This window comes from Podarcis erhardii (assembly GCF_964252035.2).
Source record: "Podarcis erhardii genome assembly, chromosome: 13".
Lineage (NCBI taxonomy): Eukaryota > Metazoa > Chordata > Lepidosauria > Squamata > Lacertidae > Podarcis > Podarcis erhardii.
The window spans coordinates 27,761,707-27,789,268 of NC_138502.1; the positions used below are offsets into that span (position 1 = coordinate 27,761,707).

The 27,562-nt window shown below is 43.9% G+C and overlaps 2 protein-coding genes and 1 long non-coding RNA gene across 8 annotated transcripts in view; all 3 read left to right on the forward strand.

Moving 5' to 3' along the window:
* On the forward strand, nucleotides 1-25,638 carry MSL1 (MSL complex subunit 1). 4 transcript variants are annotated; one of them, XR_014150694.1, is made up of 11 exons: nucleotides 1-2,395; nucleotides 6,506-6,732; nucleotides 7,604-7,980; nucleotides 11,667-11,731; nucleotides 12,199-12,266; nucleotides 13,194-13,318; nucleotides 13,478-13,550; nucleotides 14,515-14,639; nucleotides 23,300-23,327; nucleotides 24,617-24,654; nucleotides 25,490-25,638. XR_014150694.1 is itself a non-coding variant. In XM_081837877.1 (9 exons), the coding sequence occupies exons 1-8, from the start codon at nucleotides 1,568-1,570 to the stop codon at nucleotides 14,603-14,605; spliced, it is 1,854 nt and encodes a 617-aa protein (XP_081694003.1). In that variant the 5' UTR covers nucleotides 1-1,567; the 3' UTR covers nucleotides 14,606-14,639; nucleotides 17,895-19,054. The 4 variants fall into 4 exon arrangements, 3 of the variants coding, with proteins under 3 accessions (XP_081694003.1, XP_081694002.1, XP_081694001.1); XM_081837877.1 differs by lacking the exons at nucleotides 23,300-23,327; nucleotides 24,617-24,654; nucleotides 25,490-25,638 and adding an exon at nucleotides 17,895-19,054; XM_081837876.1 differs by lacking the exons at nucleotides 23,300-23,327; nucleotides 24,617-24,654; nucleotides 25,490-25,638 and adding an exon at nucleotides 14,825-17,552 and having other exon boundaries at nucleotides 2-2,395.
* Nucleotides 7,987-9,463, forward strand: LOC309328298. Its single transcript, XR_014150750.1, has 2 exons — nucleotides 7,987-8,675; nucleotides 8,739-9,463. It is a non-coding gene; the product is annotated as an uncharacterized lncRNA (long non-coding RNA).
* CASC3 (CASC3 exon junction complex subunit) overlaps nucleotides 20,306-27,562 on the forward strand; it is a 19,390-nt gene continuing 12,133 nt past the window's right edge. For all 3 annotated transcript variants that reach the window (XM_081837844.1, XM_081837842.1, XM_081837843.1), the window contains exons 1-5: nucleotides 20,306-20,662; nucleotides 23,300-23,327; nucleotides 24,617-24,654; nucleotides 25,490-25,648; nucleotides 26,959-27,110. In XM_081837844.1, coding sequence (XP_081693970.1) covers nucleotides 20,450-20,662; nucleotides 23,300-23,327; nucleotides 24,617-24,654; nucleotides 25,490-25,648; nucleotides 26,959-27,110 — 590 coding nt within the window. In that variant the 5' untranslated portion in view covers nucleotides 20,306-20,449. The remainder of the gene's footprint in view (nucleotides 20,663-23,299; nucleotides 23,328-24,616; nucleotides 24,655-25,489; nucleotides 25,649-26,958; nucleotides 27,111-27,562) is intronic.

A 27,562-nucleotide genomic window follows, 5' to 3' on the forward strand; every position in this document is an offset into this window, starting at 1 on the left:
CGGTTGGCGCATGCGCACTTGACGGGAGGCGGCCCAGGCCATGGCGGCCGTTTAAAGGTAACCGATTGAGCCAGAACCGGAGCGGCGGGTTTTTGCGCCGAAAGGTCCCTCTCCCTCCCTCTACCGAGCCCCGTCGCCATACCGAAGTGTGACGAGACTCAAGATTCAGGCCTGACGGGAGGAGGCGGAAGGGCGGGGGGAAGGCCTAGAATTCCCGCCGCCTCTCCTTGTGAGCTCCGAGGCCCCGCATTCCCCCCTCCCACCGCCGCCGCCACCATAATTTGGAGGGACGCGAGGAAAGACTCCCTAGATAGAAGCGGGGGGAGCCAAATCACGCGCCCGCCACCCCCACCCGCCTTCTGAAAGGAACCTTCCACCCGCCACTCTATGCTATCCCTCTTCTGATTTAGCGCCGAGGGAAGTTCCAATCAAGTCAGAGGGGGGCGCCGTGCCCGTTCCCATTGATTTTAGCCCCCTGCAGCAAGGGCTGGGGGATGAGGGAGCCCAGAGCTCTCCCTCCCCATATCCGCTAAAGAGGAGACCCACCAGAGGGTACTGAGGAAAACACAAGCAGAGAGGTTTCGGAGGAAACCCTGTGGGCTCCCAGCTACTGTATAGGAAAAGCCCCAGGATGTACTGAGCGGTGGCGGAGACGCAGCACTCACCGGCTTGTTTGGGGGCTCCCCTCAACTCTGGCACAGAGGACTAGGAAGCCTTTTCGGGAGGGAGCTGGTGGATAGAGAGCGCGCGTAGGGGGCCCTATTCCTCTTTGGGGGCTGCATAGTTGAGAGCTGGCTTAGACAGGCCGTAGAGAAGCCACCCCTTGGGTTTATAATTATTGCTGGGAGACTTCGCTTGTGGGGGATAGAATCCCCTCATGAATGTCTTGTTTGAGGGGACCCCCCCCCCGCCGGCCAAAGGTGGCCAGTCTGTCCAATAATCCTAATAGAGTCCAACGGAAGGATCTGAAGCATAGCCCGTCCACGTGTCCCTTTTTTATCCAGGGAGCGCGGGGAGCTGTTACTCCACAAAATCATTGCCGGGGACCCCCGAAGCACCCCTGTCACTTGCAGATTAACCCATCGGCGGCCTAGGCACAAAACAAGTTGCTTTGCACCCAAGGGCCCTTTGTTGGGGGGGGTGGCTTTTCCGCACCCCCACGACACCGGCGGCGGGGGATTCAGTAACTGAACCTGTTAGCAAGGTGGAGGAGAGAGGGCCCCGTTTCTCCCTTTCCCTGTATAGCAGGGAGTGGCGCCCAGTTTCCCGCTTCCCCCACCCCAGAGTTTTGGGACTTGGGGAGGAGAAGAGAAGGACCGAGATGATCCTTGCAGCAGCTTCGGCAGCCGGAGGAGAAGGGTCGGTGAGTCAGTGAGACCGGCCGGGGGAAAGTGGGGCAGCAAGAAAAGGGGGCGATGGGTCTCGGTGGGGCGGGCGACGGCGGCGCCCCCCGAGGGGTCCAGGTGGGGGATCCGGGCCGGAGAGGGGAAGAAGAAGAGGAGGGAGGCGGCGCCGCCGCCGCCGCCGCCGCGGCAGAACCCGGAGCCTGAAGGCGCCCCTCGTCGCTATGAGATCCACCGTGTACAAAGCCACCGCGGCGGCAGCATCGACGACGACGGGGCCGGGCTTGCTGGAGCCTGGCCCGGAGGAAGAGGAGGAGCCGCCGCCGCCGCCGCCGCCGCCTCATCTCCGCCAGCCTCCGCCTCCCCCGCAGAACCAGATCCCCGTGCCGGCCCCAGCGGCGGGCCCCAAGGGCCGGGCCATCGTTCCGGCGGCTGCGGCGGCCGCGGCCCCGGGACAGCAGCAGCAGGAAGGCGGCGGGGGCTGCTGCTGGGGTGGCCTGGTCCCCTCGCCGTGCCCGGTCGGCAGCACTCGGCAGGCGGGCGTGGGCGATGCCGCCGGCAGCTCCCGCCCCTCCAAGTACCAGGCGGTGCTGCCCGGACACACCGCTGCTGCTGCCGCCGCCACCAGCGCCGCCGCCAAGGACTGCAAGCGAGGCGGCGGCGGCCCTCACGCCGGGCCTGGAGGGGCTCCGGCGTCACTTTCTCCCTCTCCTACGCCGCCGCCGCCGCCGCCGGTTTCCGCCACGGCCGAGCCTGGACAGCCTCCTCCAGCCCCAACAGCGGTGCCGGCGGCGGCGGCGGCGGCGGGAGGATCTCCGGCCTCTTCCGAGCCCGGCGGCAAGTGGAAAAGCAGCGGCTGCAGCAGCACCGGGAGCGGCGGTGGGGGAAGCAGCCTTTGGAAGAGCCCCATGGGGGCCGGCGGGGGTGCCTCCTGCCAGACGGCCTGCCTCAAGCAGATCCTGCTTCTCCAACTGGACCTTATCGAGCAGCAGCAGCAACAGTTGCAGGCCAAGGAAAAGGAGATCGAGGAACTCAAGGCCGAGAAGGACACAGTGAGTTGGGGGCCGGGACAGAAGGGGTTAACGTTCATCAGGTTGGAGGGAGCGCGGGAGGCAGCAGGGATCTGACGAACGATGCGGCGCTTCAGGGGTTAATAGGTAAGCGATGGGTTGGGTGTTCGCTGGTTTTCTAAGGGTTAATGGGGAGTGCATGCATGGTTGAGAGTGTTGTTAACAGTGGGAGGGGTCAATGCAAATTTCGCAGAGGCATATGGGGGCTAATCGAAGGGATGCAGGTGCTCAGTGGGAGTGAGTGTGATGGGGTAGGCTTAACTGTCGCTAGCAATTTCAGGAGAAATCGGTGTGTGTATGACTTTGAAACCTGATCTGAGAAGGATTTCATATAGATGTGTGCAGTACAGTAGATATGTTCAGTAGGAGGAGATGAATCAAGAAAAATAACAACGAGGAGTTAGGCTTAATTAACTAGAGGTGATCAAAAGGCCCTGCAGTCCAGTCCCTATGCAGCAACACTCCTCACTGATCATTCTCTCCAGAAGTGGGCCTGGTGAAACGTGGCCCATGTAAGGGTTAATGTGGAAAGTAATGATCCTGAAGTGACTGGGTGCTTGCATGTTGAGGGTTAATGGGTGCAAGAAATCAAATGATTTCTAATGCTATTGGAACCGGGTCTAAAGTGGTAGGGGTTAAAGGTGGAAACCAAACAAAGGTTTAGTACACACTTAAAGTGTGGGATGTAAATGTCTATAGGCCAATAGTAGAACTGTAGTACTGGAAGGCCAATAGAAGGTGTGATTAACTCTTTAGAGTTAATATTCAAGGACAGCTGAAGGCCCTTAGCAATTAATGGTACTAAAAAGTAGTGTGCAGCAGCCAAAGTACTAAGGTCTTGGCACCATGAGAGTCAAGAACCAGGAAGGGGTTGACAACCTAGGGGTTAAGCTGAAAGGTCTGCTTGGTAGCTTGGTTAGCTTAAAGGTGGAGTTAAGGGCACTGGCACAAGGTGGGAGTAGATTTGGGAATGTTGCAGTTTTCAATGAGTTAATCAGGTTAGACTAGAGTGTGTGGCTCATGGGGCCCCAAGACTGGAAGAGTGCTGTGGCAACAGCAGGGTTAACTCAAAGCATCAGACATGTGCTGTGTGCTACAAATACTGTAGGGTTAATTTAAAGGGGCCCTAGCTTGGGGCTGTGGCTGCCATATTTGGGGGAAGAGGAAAGCAGCTTAAGCAAAACAATCAGCTGCAGTGTGTACCATGTGGACAGTAAGGTGGGGGGGGGGTCTCTAACTGGTGTGTTTTTAAAGGAATATTTCAGGTTTGGGTTTAGCATCCCATCTCGGTTCATCTAAAAATGTTGTCAACCCCGTCTTCTTTCACAGAAGCACCAACCCACTTTTTTATTATGATTACTGCAAAATCTTTATTGTGTCGTACTCCTGCAAGGTGCTTCTTTCCACCCTTGCCCTGCCATTGTGCCCCCCTAGCCAGGGTATCCCATACCTGGCAAGGTTGTGCCAAACCCTACTGTTGAGAGTCCTTGACCCTTGCAACAAGAGCTTCTCTTACAGAGAGTGTTGCTCATGTAGAGATCACATCTGTAAGGGAGGGGATATTCAATGCGAGCATGAGGGGAGGTGATGCTGTATAGCCCCCTTATCTGTCTATGCCATAAGAGCTGAATGAGGCATAGTTTGAAGATTGGGGGAGACCCTCTGGAACAGCTGCAAATGAAGGTTAGTTGAGTGGCTTTTTTATGTCAGCTATCTGTAGCAAAAGCAGTTTAGTGCATAATGTTCATTTCTAAACTGTAGTCCCAGAAGCTGTTTAGTGTGTTTTCTTTCCCCATCCTCACATTGCCACAAAGGTCTTGTAATCCTGGCCTGTATGCATGGCACGTCTGCAGCCTAAAAATAGCCCCCTCTTCCTGGTTCCTGCAGCTGCTGCTGCAACCATTATTGTGAAGGAAAGTACCCCCCTCCACTTTTTAGGCATGATCGTTAGAGTCTGCGTATAAAATGTATGTGTGTAGCGTTGTTTCTGGTTGCAGGAAGTGGCGGCAGTTTTACTGTCTGTAACAGAAAGATGTGATCCAACACAGATAGCGTTAAAAAAAACCCCATCTCCTATCAGGCCTGTGCTAAGTTAACCAATATGGAGGTGCTGGCTGCCTTCTTGCCGTCAAAGAATGTGATGATGGCAGACAGAGTACTTTGCATGCTCCTGCAAAGGCTTAAAAAAAGAAATCAAGCCCTCACATAACAAACACCCTGAAGAGCTAGAACACACACAAAACAGATAAATGCAAAGCTTGTGAGTCAAGCTGATACCAAAACTGCTTGGGTCGGTTGTTGTTGCATCTGCTGACTGCAGATTTACAAAGTACCTGCAGTGGTTCTCTCCCTCACCCCTACCAGCCCCCCTTTCCTCTTAAGGAGTAATGCCAGAATCCCTAAGAGTGTCAGTTCAGTATTTTGGTTTCACATGTACAAATTATATGAATGCTCTTTGCTTTTTTACCATCCAGAGTGATTTTAGTTTCTTATATGCTATGTGCAGCATTAATATCTAAAATGGAGGCTTTTATAAGTCTTACTTTAAAATTGAGAGACTCTGAATCACTCGGTGCTCCTGTTAAGAATTCATTGTGGGTTTTTGATGTGTTCTTTCTATTTACGTTTAAACAAAAAACAAAATCCTAGTACAAAGCTACCCTCACATAACTCTTACTATAAAAGTTGTACTTAGTGTTGACGCTGAGCTAAGTGGTACAGAGAATTAAATGATGTGGATGTCTGCGTACCGGAAAGGGTACAAAGGAAAACTGAGAAGTGGGGCTATGATAGAAAGAGCTGAGGAGGATGTACTTTGTAGCCCTCCTCAGATAGGGAGCTGAGGCTAAGGAGGGTGACTTACCAAAAGCTTAATGCTGAATCCATGGCTGAGCTGAGTTTGTATCAAAGTCTTCAAGCAGCAATGCTGTACTCTCCTATCATGAATAACAGCATTCTGCCATATTTTTGTGCAACTGCTTTAGGAATTATCCAATCCTTGTTGGCTGCAGAGCTTGAGATATATGTTAATTGCAACCCTTTGAGATTTGTTCATAGTAAGTGGCTTGAGAACCATGGGGACATGATCTGCTCCCAGTTTAATGAATGTGAGCTAGGAAGAAGTAGTAAACATTATTTTGTATTTTTAGCAAGGAAGTGCGGTTCTCAGGGATATGCATACTGTATGGCATAGGCAAGTGGCACATTATACCTATGGGAGTCTAAAATATACTTAGAGAGACTGCTGCTCCACAGCTCTGAAACTATTAATATCCCAACATGTGCATATTTCTCAAGGTAGAACGTGAGTGCAGGTTGTGTTCACGTTAACAAAGGGAAATAACGTAAGCTGTACTTGCAAGGACAATTCAGATTTATTTATTTCATTATTGCCCCACCTTTCCTCTTAAAGAGAATCCAGGGTGGCATACATACAAACAAACTTGATAAAATAAAATACATTAGAAAACTCAAAGACTGTAGTAAAACAACAATACATACCAGCAAGTGGAGATTTTAAAAAAGACTCTACTGTCATCCTCACCTTTACAGGAGCACTCATTTCACCCCCAACTCGTACTTTAAGTGATCTGGAGTGGGTACCTCAAAATTTTCTGGTGTTCTGTGTTCCCAGTGTAAATCCTCTCTGTCCATGTAGTGGAAGCAGCTACCATAGACTTCTGTCATAATGATGAGGAAGTAGCTATTTTCCCTGTGGTCAACAGATGCAACCTAACAAAGAGGTATAGAATTGCCATGCAACAGTTCTGCATATCTGTCAGTAAAACAGAGTACCCTCAGTTGTCTTTAATTGAAAAAGGGTTGGATGTGTTTGGCAACCCCACTTTAGAAAACAGTATCATGGACAATAAACATGTCCAATAGGTTCCAAGACTGTTGTGTTTGGAATTAAAGATCAGCACTCAATGGTAAGCATTGCAAGGTTAAACGAATACTGGAACTTGCATAGAACTGTCCCGATCGGTTTGTTCCCATCATATGCTAAAGTAAGGGTGAGGTTTAGTGATTGGAAATATGTTTAGCTGATGGACTGCTACCTTTAACATCCATATTGCACTGTTGCATTCTCAGCTCTTTGCTCGAATTGAGCGTATGGAAAGGAGGATGCAGCTGGTGAAGAAGGACAATGAGCGTGAGAAACACAAGATACTTCAAGGGTACGAGACAGAGGAGAAGGTTGAGTCTGAAGTACCAGAGAAGTTGCCCATAGAATGCCAACCACCAGAACTTCTGGAGACGTCACAACCACTGCCTTTGAAGCATTTTCCATATGGGAGGAATGGGAAGGGTCACAAACGGTAAATCAGAGTTGCTGTTGCTGTATGTTTTCCTAGATTACCAGTGTGCGCACCCTGTAGCCCGCTTTACCTTAAAATGCCACCACTGAGATAATAAAAGGCCATCACTGACATAATTGCATTCACTGCTTCTGTACTTATATACATCTGTATTTCCACTTGTGCCTATGTTGCAGATTTTAGACTAGCTTCAATCCTGTTCAAGTGGTTCTCACCCACAGAATTTTAGGCACTGTAATTTTGTGAAGAGGCTAAGGATGTTTAACAGAAGTTTCAACATCCTGCAAAAGTACAATTTCCAGTGTTACCTGGGGGAAGCTTCAATAATTAAACCAGGTTTCAAGCCTATTAACATTTGTAACACATAATGCTCTCAGTTACCACTATCTCTTAAGTAGCATTTTTCTTAGTGGTTTTCCATATAGGCAGAATAGTACTGGCTGTTGGCTTGCAATCTCTGTTTCTTGTTTATGCAATTCTTTAGTGTGATGCCATCATATCTGCAGCCTGGCAGAAATCACAGAATAGCACTCACCCCCAGTTGTCATGATCCCAAGCGGTGGTGCCTTGATGGTCATGCATAATTTGCTCTGTGATACAGCTTGGAAGCGTGTCTTGAGTCCATTTATCAATCTTTTTAAAAATAAAATAAAATAAAGCAGAGACATGGGGAATCATTGATACTCCATGTCTGACATACTTTGTATTTATGTTGGTATTTTGTTGCAAACCCACCCCGCCACCCCGAAATCGGTATGATGAAGAGTGGGTTTATAAATCAAACAGTATAAACATATTTGAAATGGTTTCTGTATGCTAAACTGGTTGTCAGTATTTTCTTTGCTAAACCTGTCCCCTCTTATTTTTGCAGGAAGTCTGCCTTTGGAAGTGCCGAGAGGAAAACTCCAGTGAAGAAGCTGGTGGCCGAATTCTCAAAAGTCAAGTGTAAAACGCCAAAGGCTTCCCCATTGAAAGAGGAACCCAGCAGTTCATTAACTGAATCAATTAGCAGACGTGAGCTGCGAAGTCAGGAGACTCCTGAGAAAACCCGGTCATTAGCGGACACTCCACTGAAATCATTGGCACCTTTGAGAGGATCCGGGTGCCATTCAAAAGACAAGGGTTCCTCCAGTGAAACAGAAGACTTGCCGTACCTTTCCACCACTGAAATGTACTTATGCCGGTGGCACCAGCCACCTCCTTCACCGTTGCGAGAGACTTCTCCCAAGAAGGAGGAGATTGTAGCAAGTAAGAGGCTTGCTTGTGCCTTTGTGGTGGTTGGCCTGATGTGGGTTGGAGGGGGCGTGGAACTCATTCATTTGGGGTTTTGTTTAAGAGTCTTTCGAACCCTCGAAGATAGCCAGGTTGTGGCACTCCATTTCTGAGTGATGCTGTTTTAGGTTCTGAACCTCTGGTTGGAGTACAGAAGCTTTTGAAACCCACATCGATCTAGAACAGGTGTGGGCAATGTGTGAAGAAGATCAGCCACCCTGTCTAATGACCTGTGGTGACATTTCTGGAAAACCATGAAATTTGTGGCTTACCTGTGCTCATAGTGAATGCTGTAACCACCTGCTTTTGCCAGCAAGCTGCTCCGTTTCATGTCTTCTGTAATGGGGAGTGGTCTGTGTAGAAATGATAGGAAGTGTATCAGTCAACTTGTTGTCTGATGAAGACTAGATAAACTGACACAAGATGGTTCTGGGCCAGGAGATATGCAGTTGCTGGAGTGACCCAAGATATCTGGTATGGCTGGAGTGCTCCAAAATAATAATTTGGACCTCATTCTGTCTTTGTTTCCGTTGCATGGCTTATATACATTTTGGGCTATGTTTCAAAGGAGCCCTTTTATACACAGTTAAAGGTCCACATATAGACCTGCTGGTTTTGTGGTAGTTCTTGCTGCTGCAGCAGCCAGAGTCTATGATGAAAACTGCTGTTCAGTTTTTAAATCAGCTTGCCTAGTCTACAACTAGCAGTAATCACCATAAAAAGGGTGGGGGAAGTGGGGTGAGTAGAAATGAGAGAACGATGAAAGAAAGGACAGTTATGCATATGATTGAAATGCAAAAAAATGGCATCACTTTACAGGTTGGATCTAAAGATTGGGCCTGTAAAGTTACATCATCAAATGGGCAAAGGCAAATAGAGTTGCATGTATAGTTTTCTTATGGGGGTATTTGCTAGTCTTCTGGATTGCAATCAAAATGTTTAATGAATTTAGAAGATGGAATTGCCATGTTTATGCACTATGCAATGTTTGTTTAATGCCATTTTTACTAAAAAGTCACATTCTAAAGTAAATGCTATATGTCTAGTAGAGGGCATGAGCCAGCCAAGTGTCTTTATTTTTGCATTGAAATAGAGAACTTAAGTTCTGCGCTCTGAATCAGTTATGCAAATGTTCTTGTAATTCCTTGAAATATCACTACTTATAAGCTTCAATATAAATTAGAGGTTTGTACACTTTTTATGAAGAGCAGTGCTGGTGGTGGAAGAGGAATAGGTAAGTGATGAGCGTTGCCTATGTGACGGGAGGCTATGAAGAACAGGTATTTAGTCATAAGTGCTCTGCCAAGACCCAGGTGCACAAGCTCTACCATCTCAACACCTTTCCTAGTTTTCAGATTCTTCCTTGTTCCAGTCAAAATCCTGCAAGTACAGAAGGACAGCAAGCTACCCAACCCTGTGTGTAGATGCTGCATCAATAAAATAAGACCTCCATATCTATCCTGAGTTTGGTGCTTGGAATCCAATATGCAGTGAATGTTGACTTGTATCTGTTTATTTATAGGCTTTTATATATTTGTTTGTGTAAGTTGCATAACTGTTTTCTTTCACCCTATCTGGCAAGGAGAGGCATGTGGTTGACAAGGTCATGGGCCAGAAAAACCTTGCAGGGGAGCGGGGCAGTAGAGGATCAAAAGAAAAGGGAGTGCTTCAGTGTTGACAGACTTTGGAGATTCCATATTTGTTAAAGTGCTGGAATTTCTGTAGTTAGAAGCCTCTAAACTCCTAAGACAGTTGCAGTTCTCAGGTTTCCTAGAGGGAAGCCATGGCAGTTAAGTTGATTTACCTTTATAGTGCAGCCAACTGAAAAACCTTATTTGGTGTCTGAGGCTTTAAACTTGCTGCTATCTAACCATGAGGGCTATAACAGGCTCTCAGTAGTTAGCCTGGAACAGTGGGTGAAATGACTCCAGAATAGTATCTTACTGGGCATGTCCCCATTTCAAGAGAAGGGACTTAATCCTTTGCCCCTGCACTTCCCTACCGCCAGAGTAGCAGATGGCAAGAATCTTTTGACCTTGGGCTGGTGTATGTATGTTGGGTGTGCATGCAGTAATTGTTAGATAATTTCCTGATGTGTTACATTCTCCTCAGCAAATTGCCGATTCTTTCCATAATCAGCCCTCCATATGGTTTGCTACTTCTGAGATTTAGATGGAGGAAAGAATAAAGGCAAACATGCTTGATAGTCACTTCTTAAACATACAACTCTTCTTCCTCGTGTGCCATGAAGTGATTACGAAGAACGCCTGTGGCAAAAGGATAAATGCACAGGCTGTGTTTCTCTACTCACTTTCTTCCAGAGTAGCCATTTTGCTCTAGCATTTTTCTTTGGTGGATGAGTTTCTCTGAGCAAGATAACTGTTAACAGAAAAGAATAGGCTACCCCAAGCAGTCTCCTCCATCTCCAACGGTTGCACAATATTTATTTTCTTCTTAGATTCACATCCCACCTTCAATTGTAGAACCCAAGGTGGTGTCCATGTGGTTCCCAGGGGGTCAACCACCCAGACACTGACCAGGCCCAGATGCTGCTTAGGTTTAGCAAGATGGAGGCTTTGTGTGGTTTCAGGTCACATTCTGGAATTCATTTGTTGTCGGACTTGGAGGTTTCTTTGCACAGGAAAATTGCCAATTTTTATCAAACTTTTGAGTGGGGTCCTGGTCAAATGTGTATTTTACAGATACTACAAAAGGCAAGGTCTCACATCTGAGGCTTTGTTTTCTTCATTTTTTTCAGCAAGTGGCCAGCTTTTTTACAAGCTCTTTTACCAGGCAGGGCTCTTTCAAATAGGGAAAACAAACTTTCTTGCACCTTACTTCCTATTCACCATGATTCTTCCTTCCAGTAGCACCTTAAAGACCAACTAAGTTAGTTCTAGGTATGAGCTTTCGTGTGCATGCGCACTTCTTCAGGTATCTTGTCTCCAACTGCCACCAGCCTGTTGCTACTGAGAAACTTACCAGCCAGGTATTACGAAAATAGTGCCCCTATTACATGCCTCCAGTAACCTCAAGTATAATATAGGCTTCATTCTCTCCTGCGCAACATCCTTCAGCAGCGCTTAGAAGCTTCTCGGCGATCCTCCAAGTAGAGCTAGGGCTGTTTTAAACTCCAATTAAAGAGCTTGTTTCAGTAAACTAGGCATGGGAGACCTGTGTTTTTACTCAGCCGTAGGCCCAAGTGGCTTTGATGAACGGTCAGAAGTGCAGCCTTGAAAGTAGGCTTCCTTCAGTATGCTAGTCTGAAAGACTTCCTGAGAGCTGCCATTCAACTTTGCAAGTTTGGTGGAAGATACGGTGTTGGTTTAAGAGAGCAGATGAAAGCAAGCTCTTGAAATAGTTGCTCGTCCTGTCACTTGTGGCAAATAACCAGCTCTAGGAAGCTTTTGTAGACTTCAGGAGAGCTAATTCTGTTCTTTCAGGCCACAGATATACTAACATGATGACTATCATAGCAATGTGTGATATTTTATGGGTTAGTAACTTCTGTGGAATTAATTGGTGAGGCTAAACGAAAGCTAGCTGATGCTAAACTCTGTTTAACTTCATAGCAGTGAGGTTAATGTTGTCACAGATGTTCATCTCTCCACAGAAACATTTCTTTAAAATCAGCTGTTTTGACACTTCTCCTCCCTTTGTAGTTCCATCCTGGAGGGACCACATGGTAGAGCCTCTGAGAGACCTGAATACTTCAGAACTTTTAGAGGTATGTTGGTGAATAAATAGTGTTACCAGCCACCCATGAGCATCTCCTGAAGCTGACCAGCTGTTTCTCAGCTCTCACCAGACACTATCCCCTTGTCTCCCAATTGTCCCCTACAACTAGGAGGAAAGGCATTTTTGAAATCAGCTGACATATCCAACTTTTGCACCCCAGTAATTTGCAGGGTTTTTGCCACAAGGCAGCATGGGTACTGCATTTAGCTTTGTATGCTGGGGGAGAAAAACTGGCAAATAGGTCTTTTTACCATGGGGAAGCAACCAGTATCACGGCTGGTTTAAATGCTTTCATCTAGGAAATGAAAAGAAAAAGGACCTTCAACAGCTGATTGAGAATCAGTTTCCCTGAAAAGGCACAGCAGATAATGTTAATGCGCTCTCTCTCTCTCTCTCTCTCTCTCTCTCTCTGTTTGTGTGTGTGTTAATTTTTTCCATTTATTAAACCCTTCACAGAACTTGGATGACAGCGTCTTCTCCAAACGGCATGCAAAGTTGGAATTGGATGAGAAGAGGAGGAAAAGGTGAGAGAGAATATCATTTACTAGTTTATTTAGTGCTTAATTTCCAAGGTTAATTTCTAAGTAGTTTGCAAGTATAAAACCAATTACAACAGATATAAACACAATAAAACAATTTCCTCAAAACATCCACAATGAAATAAACATGCATAGTTAAAATGTACAATAAAATCAGCCCATTACAACATCTGAATCGCCTGGTTTCACTTGTAGTCTTTACACTGCCTTTTTAGGGCTTTTGGGATGAGAAATAACAGTTATGTTGTGGAAGGGGTGTGCAGTAAGAGATTTGTTGATTCTCTTGTTGTAATAGCGCTGTTTGGCCTTCTCCCCCCTCAGCTGTCATCTGGGGGCGGCTATTCCATCCGACTGCCTTAGTGGGAGAGATAGGAAGCAGTGTTCTTTTCATCAGCTTGCTGGAGGCCTAGCTGCATCAGACACCTGCCCTTGAACTGTGCCAGCTGGCTAATACAGGAACAGCTGCTTAGAAATTGGTGCCTGATTGTTGATTTTGATTTTCCTCTCCCCTCCCTGTTCCTTATCTCTTGTGTGTTGTGTTTTTTAGACTGTCAGTCTATGGGTAGGGACTGTCTTGTTTTTGATAGTATGTAAACTGCTCTGGAAGCCCCCCCCCTTTTTTTTTGGCCAAAGAGCAGAATAAAATGTTCTAAATACAAGGAATTGACATAACATATTGAAATGTGTAGGCAGTCAGTTTGAGCACAAAGCACCTTTCCACACTAGTTGTAGTTAGCCTATGGAACTCCAGGCCATAGGATATTCTTTTTTAAAGCCAGTTTGCTTTAAAAAAGAAAAAGAAAAAAAAGATTAGAATAGTGGAAGATAGTTTGCTGCTATCCATAATCAAAACGTCTTCAAGTACAAGTTTAAAACACCTTGTTTATCTCCTTTCTCTTCTCCCTTCCCTAGGTGGGATATTCAGCGTATCCGGGAGCAAAGAATTTTGCAGCGACTACAACTCAGAATGTATAAAAAGAAAGGAATTCAGGAATCTGAGCCTGAAGTTACCTCATTTTTCCCAGAGTCAGATGATGGTGAGTGGCTTTAAATATGGTATTGCAGGTGTCCTTTTCTCCCACCTGCAAAAGCTTGATGGAGAAGGATTGGCAGAACCCTGTTGTAAAAGTAGAAATCCAAAATGTGAGTGGCTATTGCAATTAGATAGTTTACCTTCTCTTCTCTTTTCATCCTAGTTGAAAGCTTGCTGATCACCCCTTACTTGCCTGTTGTAGCATTTGGCCGACCGTTACCAAAATTAAACCCACAGTAAGTATACCCATATGCTTACATTAAAGGAGAAAATATTTTATGGAAATGGGTGGACTTAAATTGTGGGCTTCTTGTCTGAGGGGGTGATCTTGTTTCTGCCTTACGTGATAGAGTGTTTCGCTATTTATAGACAAACTTTGATTTCACAGTGATTACAACAGTGATTTCACAGTTTTGCAACAGAGTGAGCACTAAAAAGACTTATGATTTGCAATCTGCATATTATGAGGTTTATGGTATTCATGGAACATGTTAAACACACTCCAGCAGGGTTGCCTATTTTCAGACCCAGAAACTCATCCAGGGTGCCAGTCACAAAATGGCTGCCAGGGCGTGGCATCACACAAAATGGCTGCTACATCTAAAAGGGGGAAGAGCACAAAATGGTGTGGGTATGCCTCTTTAACACTTCTACTCTTAAATTTTTTGCTGGGTCTTACCAGCCTTTAGGCTAAAAATGATTTTACTGGTCATACTTCTTTGTTCTGTGCACTCTTGCTGAAATCTTTAGAACCATGGCTTTGTAATATTCTATCCCTTAAGACTGCAGAAGTCAGGTACTGAAAATACTTTGATAAAATGTGATAGTTATTTCACCGGATGGCTGATAGAAACTCATTTTCATGGTATTTTTTCAGTTGTCCTGCTTTCTAATTCCATTCGCAAGTTCAACTCAAGGCTTTTTCACTTCTTGACACATTTAGTAGTAATAATTTAAAAAGAATGCTACACATGAAGAACAGCATTTCAGGAACTGTTGTTCAGTCTTTTATATTATTTAAAATACTATGCAAAATATGTGCAGATTGGCTACTCTGTGGGTGACACTTATTTCCAGTGTGTCTATAAATGACTGACATGTGCTTATTGCCAGCTCCTCACATAGGACTAGAAACTTGAGCTGCCAGATCTTTCCGTTCACCATAATTAACTGTTTTCCATGGGCCACTTTGTTCAACAGGAATTTTGAACTGCCGTGGTTGGATGAGCGAAGCCGTTGCCGGCTGGAGGTGCAGAAGAAACAGACTCCTCACCGGACATGCAGAAAATAGGCATGTCCAACTAGGAGAAAACTCTGCCTTGATGGTAGGCTTGTGCTATTTGCAGCAAATGGCAGAGAACCTATATGTTCTGTCATGTCACTCTTTCCCTGTGATGTATATTCTTGTTTACTATAAGTAATTTTTATGCTCACATATAGTTTTATTTTCTCCCCCACCCCACCCCCTGAACTTCTTCACTGGTTTTCCATTTTTTCCTTTGTCTGGCAGAAATTACTGGAGGCTTGTGTTGGGACAGCAAGGTTGGCAGCTTACAATGCACTTCAGTTTATCTCTATTGGATTATTAACAGCCATTTAAAAACTGAAAGGTGGACAAGCATTAAAAAAATACAATGAAACTCTTCTCATTTGTAAGTTCTCGAGCATGCAAAGCCCACCCCTGCTTTTACAAACTAATAAAGCCTTTTGAAATATTTAGCCTGCTGGTTAACGACCTTGAACATTTGTGTGGGTGGGGGACACGTTACCCATTAAGATATATTGGACAAACATTGATTATTCTTCTTGTCCTGGTGCTTGTAATTGCTGTTCTAAAAAGGCTCTGCATATGGTTCTATACATTTCCTCCCACCTCATTTGGTTTTTCATGTTCTACTGTTATGATATGGCTAGTTAATATATTTTCAATGGGTATAAACAACCCTTGTTCATGCCTTCTGCTTCTGATTACAGGACAGCAGGTTATTAAAACTTGACATTTTATTACGATAGTAAAGGGCTCCATACCTTGACAACTATGTCACACTGTTAGTTCTGTTGGAACAGTTAGGTATAAACCAGGGTTGACAGTGCAATGTCAGATTGTCTCCAGACTTTTCCTGGTTTGTTTTACCAGCAGGCTCTTTATTTCTTAGTTTTCTTCTGTTATATACAGTGTGGCTAAATTGTAGGCTATTTTTATATATAAAAGAAACAAAATTTTGCACAATTCTAGTTTCTTATTGGAAATTCTCAGTGGCAGTGCTGCCAGATTTGCTAATAAATGAGGCATGGAGAATTGAGTAGATACTGACCCATGGCACTGCCAAGTGGCACAAATGGCATCTCAAAAATAGTCCACCCCAGCTTCACCAAAAATCCCAGACTTTGCCTCATACCTGGTATATGATGGAAGGACTTTGTTGCTTAGCAACCACCATGTACTTCCATCCCCAGATCCGGCAAAGCAACTGCTACTGGAGGGAAGGGCAGCAATGAGAGAGGCAAAAGGATTCTATCCTCTTGCCATACATAAAGTGATTAATCCCCCCCAATACCTCTTGAAAACGATGGTTTCCTCCCCCTGCCTGAAGTCCATTGCAGCATAATTTTATATGTATCTTAGGGAAGGTTAAAGTCTGCTAGAGAAGTGGTTGTGCCTGTATTCTTCACTACAGCAACTCATATTTGTTTACATTGAGTTAAATCAAAGTAACAGCTGAACCCTTGTGTCTCTTTGAAGCTTGTTTAGCATCTTTTAAGTAAGATTCCAGCTCCTGAAGATGAAACATTCATCCTCTCCAGAGAACAGGGAATTCCTTTATAATTCCACATTCTCATCTGCCTGATCCATGCAATTGCAGGAAGTTGCCTGCGTGTGTGTGCATATGCACACATGCTTAGACGAGCAGTGAAGCTACCTTTTACTTCTTTGCATTGAATGAAACTTCTGTATAAATAGAAATAAAGCTCTGGGTCTCAGTTTCATTGCTTGTTGCAGATCCCAGTGCAGGATGATGTCCAATGCTTTTGCACACTAAGGACATCATTGAAGGGTAAATGCTTATCTAACACATTTGTTTTTCTATCACATCTTTCAAATACTTCTAGTAGTTGCTGTTCCACTTCTGGGTTACGTTCCCTGGGAATTCATAAGGATACCTCTCCCCCCCCCCCTCAGAGTAGCACGCTCAATGTGAACATAGTTAAAGAGGTCATGAGTGTGGCTTAAACTTCAAAATGAGAAAAACAGATCCTGTCTTTTGCCAAGTAATCTGTGTAGTTGAGGTAGTGCACAATGCTTGCCTAATTTTATTTTAAATAAGGCTGTATTTGAATCTTTTGCTCTCTTTTAGCATGCCAGCATGCATCCTTATTTTTATTTCTTTTTTGCACCCTGCAGTTACAAGCCTGTATGTAAAAAAAAAAAGAAAGCCTCAAGTATAGGCTTCTTCAAGGCACTGATTTCAGACTTGATCCTGCCAACACTTGGGCCTACTTTCTGCTCTCAAGTAAGCACAAGCAGTTTGCAAGATTGTGTCTTAGGTCTATATCCCATTGGGGGAGGGGATAACTGCTTTTGCTTAGCCCAGAAAACATCTATTATCAGAAGTGCCACAGTGTGTGTTTCTGAAATACAACAGCAAAATGTTCCCTAGTCAATGGTGTGCTGGTTTACAAGAAGAATCCCACTTATATAATAACACATGCAATTTAGATCTAAGAGGATGGGTAGGTGTGTGGAAGTAGGTAGGGGTTGTACAAAGCATTTGCAGTGGATGTTAGTTGGCAGTGGAGGGAATAGCCTTTCCTATAGGGGATACAGCACTGTGAAATTTGTATTTGCCCTTGCAAATTAGATCTGATACTTGGTTTAGGACAAAACATTACTTTTAACCAAGCTTATGGTAGTTCAAAAAAAAAAAAAAGTGTCTGTAATCCCTTCCTTTGTTTTCTGCCCTTTGACATGTGGTTGTCTGCAAATGCATCCTTTTTGATACCATTTTAAATATGTAAAATCAGTTGTCTTGTAAATATCTTATAAAGGAAAAAAAAGTTTGTAAATACCAAATTTGTGGCTGTTAATGTTTGGGGTTTTTGTTTTTTAAAAACTTTTTGCTTCAGTTCATTTAGGTTTAACAGTGTTAACAGGGAGTATTAAGAGAAATTCTGCTTGTATGTTTAAACAAAATTGAAACAAATCATTTTTTTTTTTACAATAAAATGGAAAGAATATTGATGCTTTTGTCATGCATTATGCATTGTTTAATGGATTGGGTAAAACTTTTGAGCGTCAGAATCTGCCTTTATGGTCATATTCTGTTATATACTAGAAGCAGAAAGGGAAATACATGCCTTATAGCCCAGTCTTATGCACATTTACTTGGAAATACATCTCACTGACTGCAGTAAGACATACTCCCAAGTGAGTGTGTATGAGACTTCAACCCTTTCTTGTTCAGTGCCAGTTCAGTTCAGTGTGCAGCTGCTGTGAAAAAGGTGAATTCTGTATTATTGAGAAAGGGATTAGAGATCAAACGTGCCAATGCTGTAATGCTGTTATACAAATCTCTTGTAAGTTCTCACTTGGAATAACTGGGTACAGTTCTGGTTGCCTCGCCTCAAAATGGATATTGTAGAGCTGGAGAATGTTCAGAAAAAGATGACCCAAATGATCAAGGAGATGGAGCAACTCCCCTATGAGGAAAAAGTTACAGTATTTGGGCTTTTAGTTTAGGAAAAAAAGGTGAGTAAGGGAATATATGAGAGAGATGTATAACATGATGTGTGGTGTCAAGGAAATTTTTCTTCCTCATAATACTAGAGCCATCCAGTGAAGTTGAATGGTGGGTGATTCAGAAAAGAAAAGAGAGTACTGTGGAATTTGTGACCAGAAGATGCAGTGATGGCTTTTAACGAGGATTAGACAACTTAATGGATGATAAGGCTATGTTCTGCCTCCACCGTAGGAGAAACTGAATGTCAGCTGTTTAGGAAGGACAGTTGGGAAGAGTGCTGTTTGCTCAGCTTTCCCTTGGGTTGGCCGCTGTGAAAACAGGATGCTTGACTAGGTGACCCTTGATAGAAAAAGAACTTGCACGTGCATGAGCTAGTTGGAGCAATTTGATTTGCTGTAAACCAACTTCAGACGTACAGTTTGCTGTTAGGTGTATGCAGACTGTATCCTAACCTGGCAGGTATTGGGTAGAAAGATGGTTGAACAGTGGGATGAAAGGGCATCAAATGCAAGGCATAGCAGTAGGCCTGTCACACTCCCATATAGTGTCAAAGTATACACAAAAGTAGCTCCTGGGGGCGGTGATGTATTCTTACTATACTGTTTTAAGTAGCTTTGGGTTACCCTGGGCATTGTAAAGCAACTAACACATTTTAATAATAATAATATAATATGTCCAGCACATTTTAACACTTATGAGGACAGTAATTTCCCAAAATGGGAAAAGTGCAGCTTTTTTTTGGTATATGTCAATGGGAATGCCCTAAACTGCTTTATATGATGGGTGTGCTCTTTTCGGAAGTATTCGTTGGAAGTATTATTTTTTGAGATCAGATGCAGTTCCTTGGAGAATGTAACGTTTGTTTTTATTTGGGCAATTGCTACCCCACCCATCAGCACAACTGCTCCCAGGGTGGCTAACAAAACATGGAAACAATTAAAATAAAATCAAACAACAAAAGTGAAAACAAAGATCAAAAGGCCTGTAAAAAAAACAACAAATCTGGTGCCAGAAAACACGAGTTGGCTTTAAGCTAGCCTCTCTTAGGAACAAAATAAAAAAATTCCTTCCAGTAGCACCTTAAAGACCAACTAAGTTCTAGGTATGAGCTTTCGTGTGCATGCACACTTCTTCAGGTATCTGAAGAAGTGTGCATGCACACGAAAGCTCATACCTAGAACTCACTTAGTTGGTCTTTAAGGTGCTACTGGAAGGAATTTTGTTATTTTGTTATTTCTTTCTTAGGAAATCATTTTAAAAGAAAAACCTCTTGTAGATACAGTACTTTGTCTACCCTCAAAATGGATGACATTAATGGATGCATAGCTTCAATATTTTTAGGTCGATTTTCGTATGTTGTCATTGTTAAATGTCAGAATTGTCTCCCCCTACTTGTGCAAATACTGACCTGTTTGCCCCTTTTGCTGTTTACCTAGGGCAATGCTAGTATTGGTGGAGGATATGGAGGGAGCTGAGCTTCCATTGCTGTTATGGCTAGTTTAGTTAGCCTTGTAATGGGGGGGGGGGGCAGAACGCCAGAATCCGTAGTCGGCGGCTATATTTTATTAGGGCAACCAAAAGTGCAAGTAAGTGTGACAAGCTTTCGCGTTCTCCAGAACCTTTCATCAGGGCAGTTGCTACACAATGTGCCAGGTGGTGAAGATTTTATTTTTTCTGAAGTACAAAAAAAAAAAAAAAGCAAAACACTGCGGATTGTTTCGAAGCTTGTTTCTGGGTCTTGCACCTTCTTTCCGAGCCCACCCTAACCTTGCCTTAACTGGTCTTGCATCATTCCCCACCCCACCCCACCCTGCTATAGACTCGTCGCTTTATTCCCTTAGGTCGCCTGTACAACGCCTTGCCACAACCGCTTTACCACTGCAGGGAGAAAGGGATGACGTCACCGTCGCAATGGGAAAGCGTAATGGCAGAAGAAGCGCCGTTTCTGGCGGATTACGACCCCCCTCTTTTTTTTTAATGCAGCAGCCCGCGAGGGCATGGAGCACGTGATGCTGTTGCTGGGCTGTCCTCTCCGCCCGCCACTGGAGAGCCGCCTGCTGGTGACGTCACCTTCCGCGGCCCCTTGATTGGGCGCGAATTTTCTTCCCCTCTTAAAACCCCTTCCTCTCTCTCTTTTTTTTTTTTTTTTTTTTTTTTTTTTGGTTCCTTTCCCGCCGCCGCTTCGACCGCAAAGGAGCCTGGGTAGCTCGGGTGGGAGGGGGGGAAGCGCAGAGCAGCGCGAGCATGTCGCTCTGCATGTCGGGAGCCGCAGTCCTTCCGCGGCCTCGCGCCTCCCCTCCTCGCTTTCCCGTCATTCCCTTTGCGCCGCTGCTGCCGCCGCCTACTTCCCCCTCATAAACGTTTCGCTTCTTATTTCTTTCTCGGCTACTGTTAAGATGGCGGACCGTCGGAGGCAGCGCGCCTCGCAGGACAGCAGCGAGGACGAGGAGTCCGACTCGCCGCCCGGCAGCGCGGCCCCTTCCCCGCGGGGCGCCCACCGCTCTGGCCTGGCTGTGGCGGGAGGGGGCGGCGGCGGCGGCGCTGCTGTTGACGCCGTGAGCGCGGAGGCGCCGGTGACGGTGGGAGGCAGCCCGGCCGACTCGGAGTGTGTGAGTGTGGAAGGGAGCCTGGTGGGGAAGAGGAAAAAGGGGGCGGGGGCGGTAGAAGCTGCTTGGACTTTCTCCTCTGGCTGCACCCGGCTCTTGTCGGGGCCCGCTTTCACCGCGGGCCTCGACCCCGGAACTACCGGCGACATTAAAGCAGAAACGACAGTGTACCTGCGAATGCACAGAGCGGTCCTTGGTGGTTGGTTTTTTTAAAAATCTCAACGCTTGCCGTTGAGTAGCCGTAGCTTGTATCCGGTTATCATACGCTCAAACGATGTGGTTTTTGGGAAAGCCTTAGGATCTCGTTCTCCGTTTCGGGGTTGTTGTTTTTTTAAATTGTTATGTAAAGATTTTTTTTAATGCCGCCCTTAGTTACAAAAGTCTTTTCGAGCACATTTTGTCGGATTTTTCCTCAGCAAGCTAGTTCTTGGGTATCTTTGGCCAGGATTCAAGAATTTGGAGGCCAAAGGATGTGCTTATCAGTCAAGCCTCAGTCCCGGTTATCTTTGTGGTTTTCCATCTGGGAACTTAAAACTGTTGTGTCTATGAGATGAAAATGTACACTGTATTCCCTCGGTCTGTAGTCATTTTTAGAACCTGAGTATTTTTAGAACCTCTTCTCCCCCGCTAGCCTTTTCAAAGACCAGGGTGTCATCAACCGCTTTTGTTTCTTGGAGTAACATTAATGTTAAGTGTGACATTTGAGGTTTTTAGCTAACAAGCTCCAATAGTTTTGATAAGCAAACTTTGCTGTGATGTTTTGAAAGCTATAAAAACAGCAATATGGTGATTGAAGCTGCTAAGGTTATTGGTCCGTTTGCAAAGTAATTGTGGGGTTAGTGGTGGTGTCCAAGTGGAGATAAAACTGAAGAGTTTGAAGCAGACAGCATTTGAAAGAGAGCTTTTAGGAATTAAGACACACCCTTTGCTGGATAGCCACATTAGGATTTACAGATGGCATGCACTCGGTTTTATTGCATTGGCTGCTTGTTTGATCCACCAGGTCTTGGACTAATTTATTTTGTTCGTACTGAAATACCAGATTGGTTCTCAGTTCTGATTCTGTTTTCCCCTGAATTAAGGTGGAATCAACAACTAGCAGCTGCAGTCTTGTTGTCATAGTGCAATGAAATAGTATGTATCCAGTGTGCTAAAATGTTGTACAGTAATTCCAAGCTTGGAATACCTGGTTTAGATTGCCAGTTGGGACACATCTACTGTGGTTGGGTGGGAATTGCACATCCTTCTGGGTAGCATTTAGCAGCTGCCATGTTTTTCGTTTGCTTTCCTGACTCCCTTGTTCTTTTGAAGGTATGGCTTTCAAAGTTTGAAGCAGACCACCTCTGTAAGAAGACCTAAATGGTTGTGCGGGGAGACACAAGAAATAAAAAACAACCGAAAGAGGGTAGCATCATGTAACATGATCAAGCTTGAAAGCATGAATGAGTAAAGGAAGTAGGCTTAGTAAGCAGAAATTGTAGGTCCCAACATGTTCCCCACATTAACAGCCCTTCCTTGGGGCTCTTTCTCTTTGCAAAGGAAGTTGTTGACAGTCAGTTGTCTGTAATACAGTGGTACCTTGGTTCTTGAACGGCTTAGTTGTCAAACAAATCAGCTCCCAAATGCCGCAAACCCAGAAGTAAGTGTTCCAGTTTGCAAATGTTTTTCGGAAGCCGAACGTCTAAAGCGACTTCCACTTGAGCGCAGGAAGGTCCTGCAGCCAATCAGAAGCCGTGCCTTGGTTTTCGAACAGTTTCAGGAGTCAAATGGACTACCGGAACGGATTAGGTTTGAGAACCAAGGTACCACTGTAGGCTTGTCCTTGCTTTCTAAAGGTGTACTCACAGCAGGCAATTCTTTTCCCAGCAGAGTAGGGAAAGGGCACCTTCCTGCCTCTGGAAAATGCCCTGCTCTTCTTCTCAGCAGGTGCATCATCTGCATGCATAAGCTGCAGCGGAAGAGCTATTTCTCTTGCCTGTCCAGTTGAGACATAAACCCAATTTTTTATTTATGAGATCAGTTGGTAGGCAGGGTTCTGGCTTGTTGCTAAACTGAGCCCTCCTTCAGGCAGTGTGTTTTGAGACCGTGCAGTACATCCATAAGAAGCGAGTCCCCCTTTAAATGAGAAAATCACATTCCCATAGCCAAATCTGACCAAATAAGTGACTCCTTCAGAGATTTGGTGTGTAAAGCACTAGTTTTTTCCAGACAACATCTGAAGAAAATACATCCTAAAGAACCCTATGTAGCTGTTATTGTTAACACAAGCAATAAAAGGAAAAGAGGTGGATTAAAGCAAAAAGAAAAATAGAATTGGGCTAAGAGAAACAAAATTTTCTGAGGCTGCATAAATGTAATTTATTTAAGTGTACTGGATCTTGGCTACTAGCTACATCCCCCACCTGGCAAGACCCACGTAAAATAACTGAACATTATTGTTGCTGCTGTTTGCTTATATGATAGAGAATATTGCAGTTTCATTAAACTATTCAGTTTTGTGTTCCCTCATCACCTAGATTTCTTAACATATGTGTATTGCAATAAGCATTTTCATTTGTGTTCTTATTGAGGTTTATGCTGTTTTTCTTCTGAATCTACACTCATTACTCTGTATGGTAATATTTCTTTCTCTTAAAACAGGAAAGTGAAGACGGCATAGAAGGAGATGGTAAGTGATGCTCTCCCTTTTAGTTTGAGTGATTGTGAATGGTGAGGCGTAGTGTAGATTTGGTCAGGGAATATTCTTAGAATTAATGCTTATTGTAATAGCATTTTTTAAAACAACCAAGCAGCATATACATTTTCTTTTCTAAAAAAAATCAAGTTGTAATTGTGCAAGGAAGATGTTCCAGACACAAGCCCTTATGCTTATGGTACTTTGGCCTGTAGGTAAATTCAGACATCTTTTGTTAGAAATGGACCTCATCATAGATGAATGGGTGGTAAGATTTTCTACCAGAGTTTTGTTTGGCTGTTTGTATTAATGAAAACACAGTGTGATGTTTTTTCTGCCATACATTCTAATGGCTTGGATATCTTATCAAGTGGTAAGACTTCCCCACATTTACCACTTGATAAAATGGTTTTCTGTATTTGTAATCTATGACATTTGTTATTGACTGAGGAGGGCATTCCATTTCCTCTACACACGAAGCTTATAGAATGTGGCCAGAGCTGCCTTATTAAAGAACAGCTCAAGGGTTCCCATATCCACCATCACTTTGTGATCATGAGTGGACAGTGAAACTTCCCCTGGTTCACTGGACACAGGCTCTGTGGCAGTGTGAAGGAGCCATATATATATGCACTTCATTAGGATGTGAGGACTTAATGCACTGTCCTAGAAGCTTCAACGGAAAGCTGAGTTTTGAGGAGGGATTTGAAGACAGGGGGAATTTCAGCATTATGTAAGTGTTCAGAAGAAGCTGGAAACATAAGAAGCAGCAAAGCAAAAAAGTGAATATTTTATGGAAGCATAAGGCCAACAGATGATTGAGGGTGGTGGATTTTGAGGAGCTAAGAACATAGGTAGGAGGATGTGGTGGTGGCGGCAGAGGGATGAGGTGGGGCAAGGCCATAGTGGACTTTCAAGGTAACAGCAAGAACAGTTGAGAAAACATTGTAGGGATTAAGGAAAGGCTTACATCTCGTGTAAGCGTTGAATAATTTTGGTGCAGAATTCTGAATTTAGGCAAGAGGGATGAAGTGACATTGGAATGCCACAGAGGAGATGGTTGCAGTAGTTATGAGAAATGGCTTGAATGTGAACCAGAGCTTTTTACTAAGAGGGCAGAGAAGCAAGTGTTGTGTCTGTTAAGTTGTGTGGATGATGACTTTGTCAATGGATCGAGAGAGTATATGATAAGAGAAAGGTATGGGAAGATGAGAAATTTGGTCGTCTACATAACAAATTTTAAAGGGTTTGTCTAACCGCAAACAACTCTTCTTTATATTTAGCTGTTCTTTCTGACTATGAAAGTGCTGACGACTCAGAGGTGAGTTACATTTTTACTGACAATTTCAAATATGTCTGTTGCTATTTTTCTGGTGTACAGTATTAACATGCCAATGAACTTTTATTTAGAAAAGGAACCTTCAGGAATCTGGACCTTTGGATGAATTGGAATGTGTAATTGTTATCTCCTTTACCATGGAAAAGCAGTCCAACTTCTGTGTTTTGAAATTTATTATATGTTATCTATCCTCTGTATTCAAAGCTTACTTTGGGGGTATTAGACCTAGAAGCACGTGCCTTGGATGCCTGTTTATCTTCTGCTGGTGTTGGGGAAGCCATCAGGTTCCAAATGGTGGTTCACTTACATTAAACCATAGTTATAAACAAACTGTGGTTTTGTGTGAGCGTGAGGAACACAGAACTGAAAAGTTCTTATTGTGCTCCTCCCTTATTCCTGAACTGCTGGAAACAAGCCAAAGTCTGGCTTTGTCATGGCAACTGAACTTGGGTTTGTGGTTTGTTTCTCCCAAACTACGAGCAGTAAGCCAACAACAAATGTTGGCTATTGCTCATGGTTCATTTCTCTTTAAACAAACCACAAGCCCATGTTCAGACATCACAACAAGATGGAATTTGGCTTGTTTCCTGCCACTTTAGCAGGAGCAGAGAAGGAGTGCTGTGAAAACTCTTCAAATTAAACCATAGATTGTGTTTACTAATAGATTGACTTGCAGAGCAAAACAGTTTGTATAAGCCTATAAGCCTGTTCAGACAAAACAGTGTCCTGGAGGAAAAGATTTTTGTGTAAAAAAAGAAAAATTCTTTAAATTGCTAGGCACCTGCACCAATTGAATCACATTGGATGTTTGTTTCAGGCTGAGGAGGGGGAATACAGTGAGGAGGAAACATCCAAAGTGGACCTGAAGCGGGAGAGTAATGAAACTAATGAGCTGACAAGAAAATCAGACAAAGGGGATGAAAAACCAGAATCGAAAGGCACTGTGGCAGGCGAGAGGCAGAGTGGGGATGGCCAGGTAAGTCTTACTAAATGCTGAGTATAGGTACTAACCATTTAAACGAAAAGGTGGCTTTGTATTTACTTTTCAAGAAAAAAATACTTCGTTTCATAACGTTCTAAAAGAAGCTTCCTGCATTTTTGTGTAATAGGCTAGTGTTAGGGAAATCAATAAAGGCATCAAATTTTAAACTGCTTTGCCTTTTTCCCACTTACACAACAAATGCAGTTAGTTATTTTCACCACTAGAACACGTTCCTACATTCTTTCTACACAGTCTCTAGCCATTGGTGTTGTCATAATCATCCAGTGTTCTGTACAGCTGATATTTCTAACGTATAACAAATCAGTACATACATAATGATACCTGACTGAATCATACCTGGAGTAGACCCATTGAAACAAATGACTTAACTAAAGTCTTCATTAGGTCTGTTCTGAATTTAGCTAACATTGGACATTGTCCTTTTTCTTTTTTCTTTCTTTTTTCAGTATTCCAATAGTGACATCACTTAGGAGAAATAGCAGCGGATCTAGTTGTACTTTATATCCTGAAAATTTCTCCATTTTATATCTATATCTATATCTATATCTATATATATATGTGTGTGTGTGTGTGTGTGTGTATATATTAATCTTTTCCCAACATTTTTCAGCTGGCAAACAATTTCATTGCAAATGATAGAAATCTTCTCTCACATTTTCAGCAGTTCAACATACAATTCTTACTTTTCTTGCCATTAAGGGAACAGTATCTTGCAACAATTCTCTCTTAATATTCATACACAAAGAAAAAGTGCTGTTGAAAAGTCTCTCTCTAAGTGTATAGGTGTATACTAAGTGTGTAAGTGTATACTCCAGATGTTGAGTCTACTTCACCATAAATGCACTTGTTCACACTTCTCAGCATCATGCTAAGTGGATTGCTGTCCATGCAGGCCCTTCTGCTTGCCTAATCTGCAGCACAGGGAGGGGAGGAAGTCATGCTGTGCTAGTGGAAACCACAGGCTTCGGCCAGCAGGGCTTGTTAGTTGAATCCCACTCAGCACTTTGAAGAACATTTTCTTATTTACTGGTTTTGCTTTATCAGTTAGGTAATATAGGTTTCTTTTCCTTTATTCCGGAGTACTTGCATGGTTTTTGGAGAGTTGTCCTATGGGGAATACTATCTTTATTTTCAGACAGCTGTTCTATATTTGTTAGCAGTTTTATCTTCTGTGATAACATTTGACCAAAACATTGGATGAAGAGGATGGGTTCTGGAACACTTCTGGTGGGTTTCTGTGTAGGCAGAAGACCAAGAGGCGCTTGCTTTCTTTTTTCTTGTAGGAAAGCACTGAACCAATTGAGAACAAGGTGGGCAAAAAGCTTCCTAAGCACCTGGATGATGACGAGGACCGGAAGAACCCTGCATATATACCTCGCAAAGGTCTTTTCTTTGAGCATGACCTTCGTGGGCAAACTCAGGAAGAGGAAGTTCGGTAGGTGATGTGGGCAGCGAGTGAAGCGAGGTGGGTTCGCAGAGCAAGGGGTGCTCTTGGTCAGGAAGGGTTAGAAAGTTGAAAGAATGACTGCTCACAGAGAAAATAATACAAGCTAATACAGAAAACTTTTTTTAAAAAACTATGTGCTATCGCCAATGTGGGACCATTTCTTAATGTTGCGGTTACAAGAACCTTGAGTGGCTTTGAGCAGCCATCTACTGGCGCGTAGACCCTCAGGAAGCATTATTTGCTTTACATAGTCATTTGACTGTTTCTTCTGAGTCCCATGTTTCTCCTGGGACAGACTTTATTGGTTGGGGTGCCCTGGTTTTGATATTCCCTCCCTTGATGCCCAGTTGACTTTTATTTTAGTGGCGTTTTAGCTAAATGAAGACCTTTCTGTTTTGTCAGAATTTTGCCTGATTTGAGTTTTCTCCCTACACTTGGTG

Bases quoted from the DNA above. Each gene is read 5' to 3' on its own strand.
- MSL1 (XM_081837877.1), top strand. From the start codon at position 1,568: ATGAGATCCACCGTGTACAAAGCCACCGCGGCGGCAGCATCGACGACG. The intron at 7,981-11,666 runs GTAAGAGGCTTG...CTCCCTTTGTAG, and splicing joins GAAGGAGGAGATTGTAGCAA to TTCCATCCTGGAGGGACCAC. The intron at 11,732-12,198 runs GTATGTTGGTGA...AACCCTTCACAG, and splicing joins ATACTTCAGAACTTTTAGAG to AACTTGGATGACAGCGTCTT.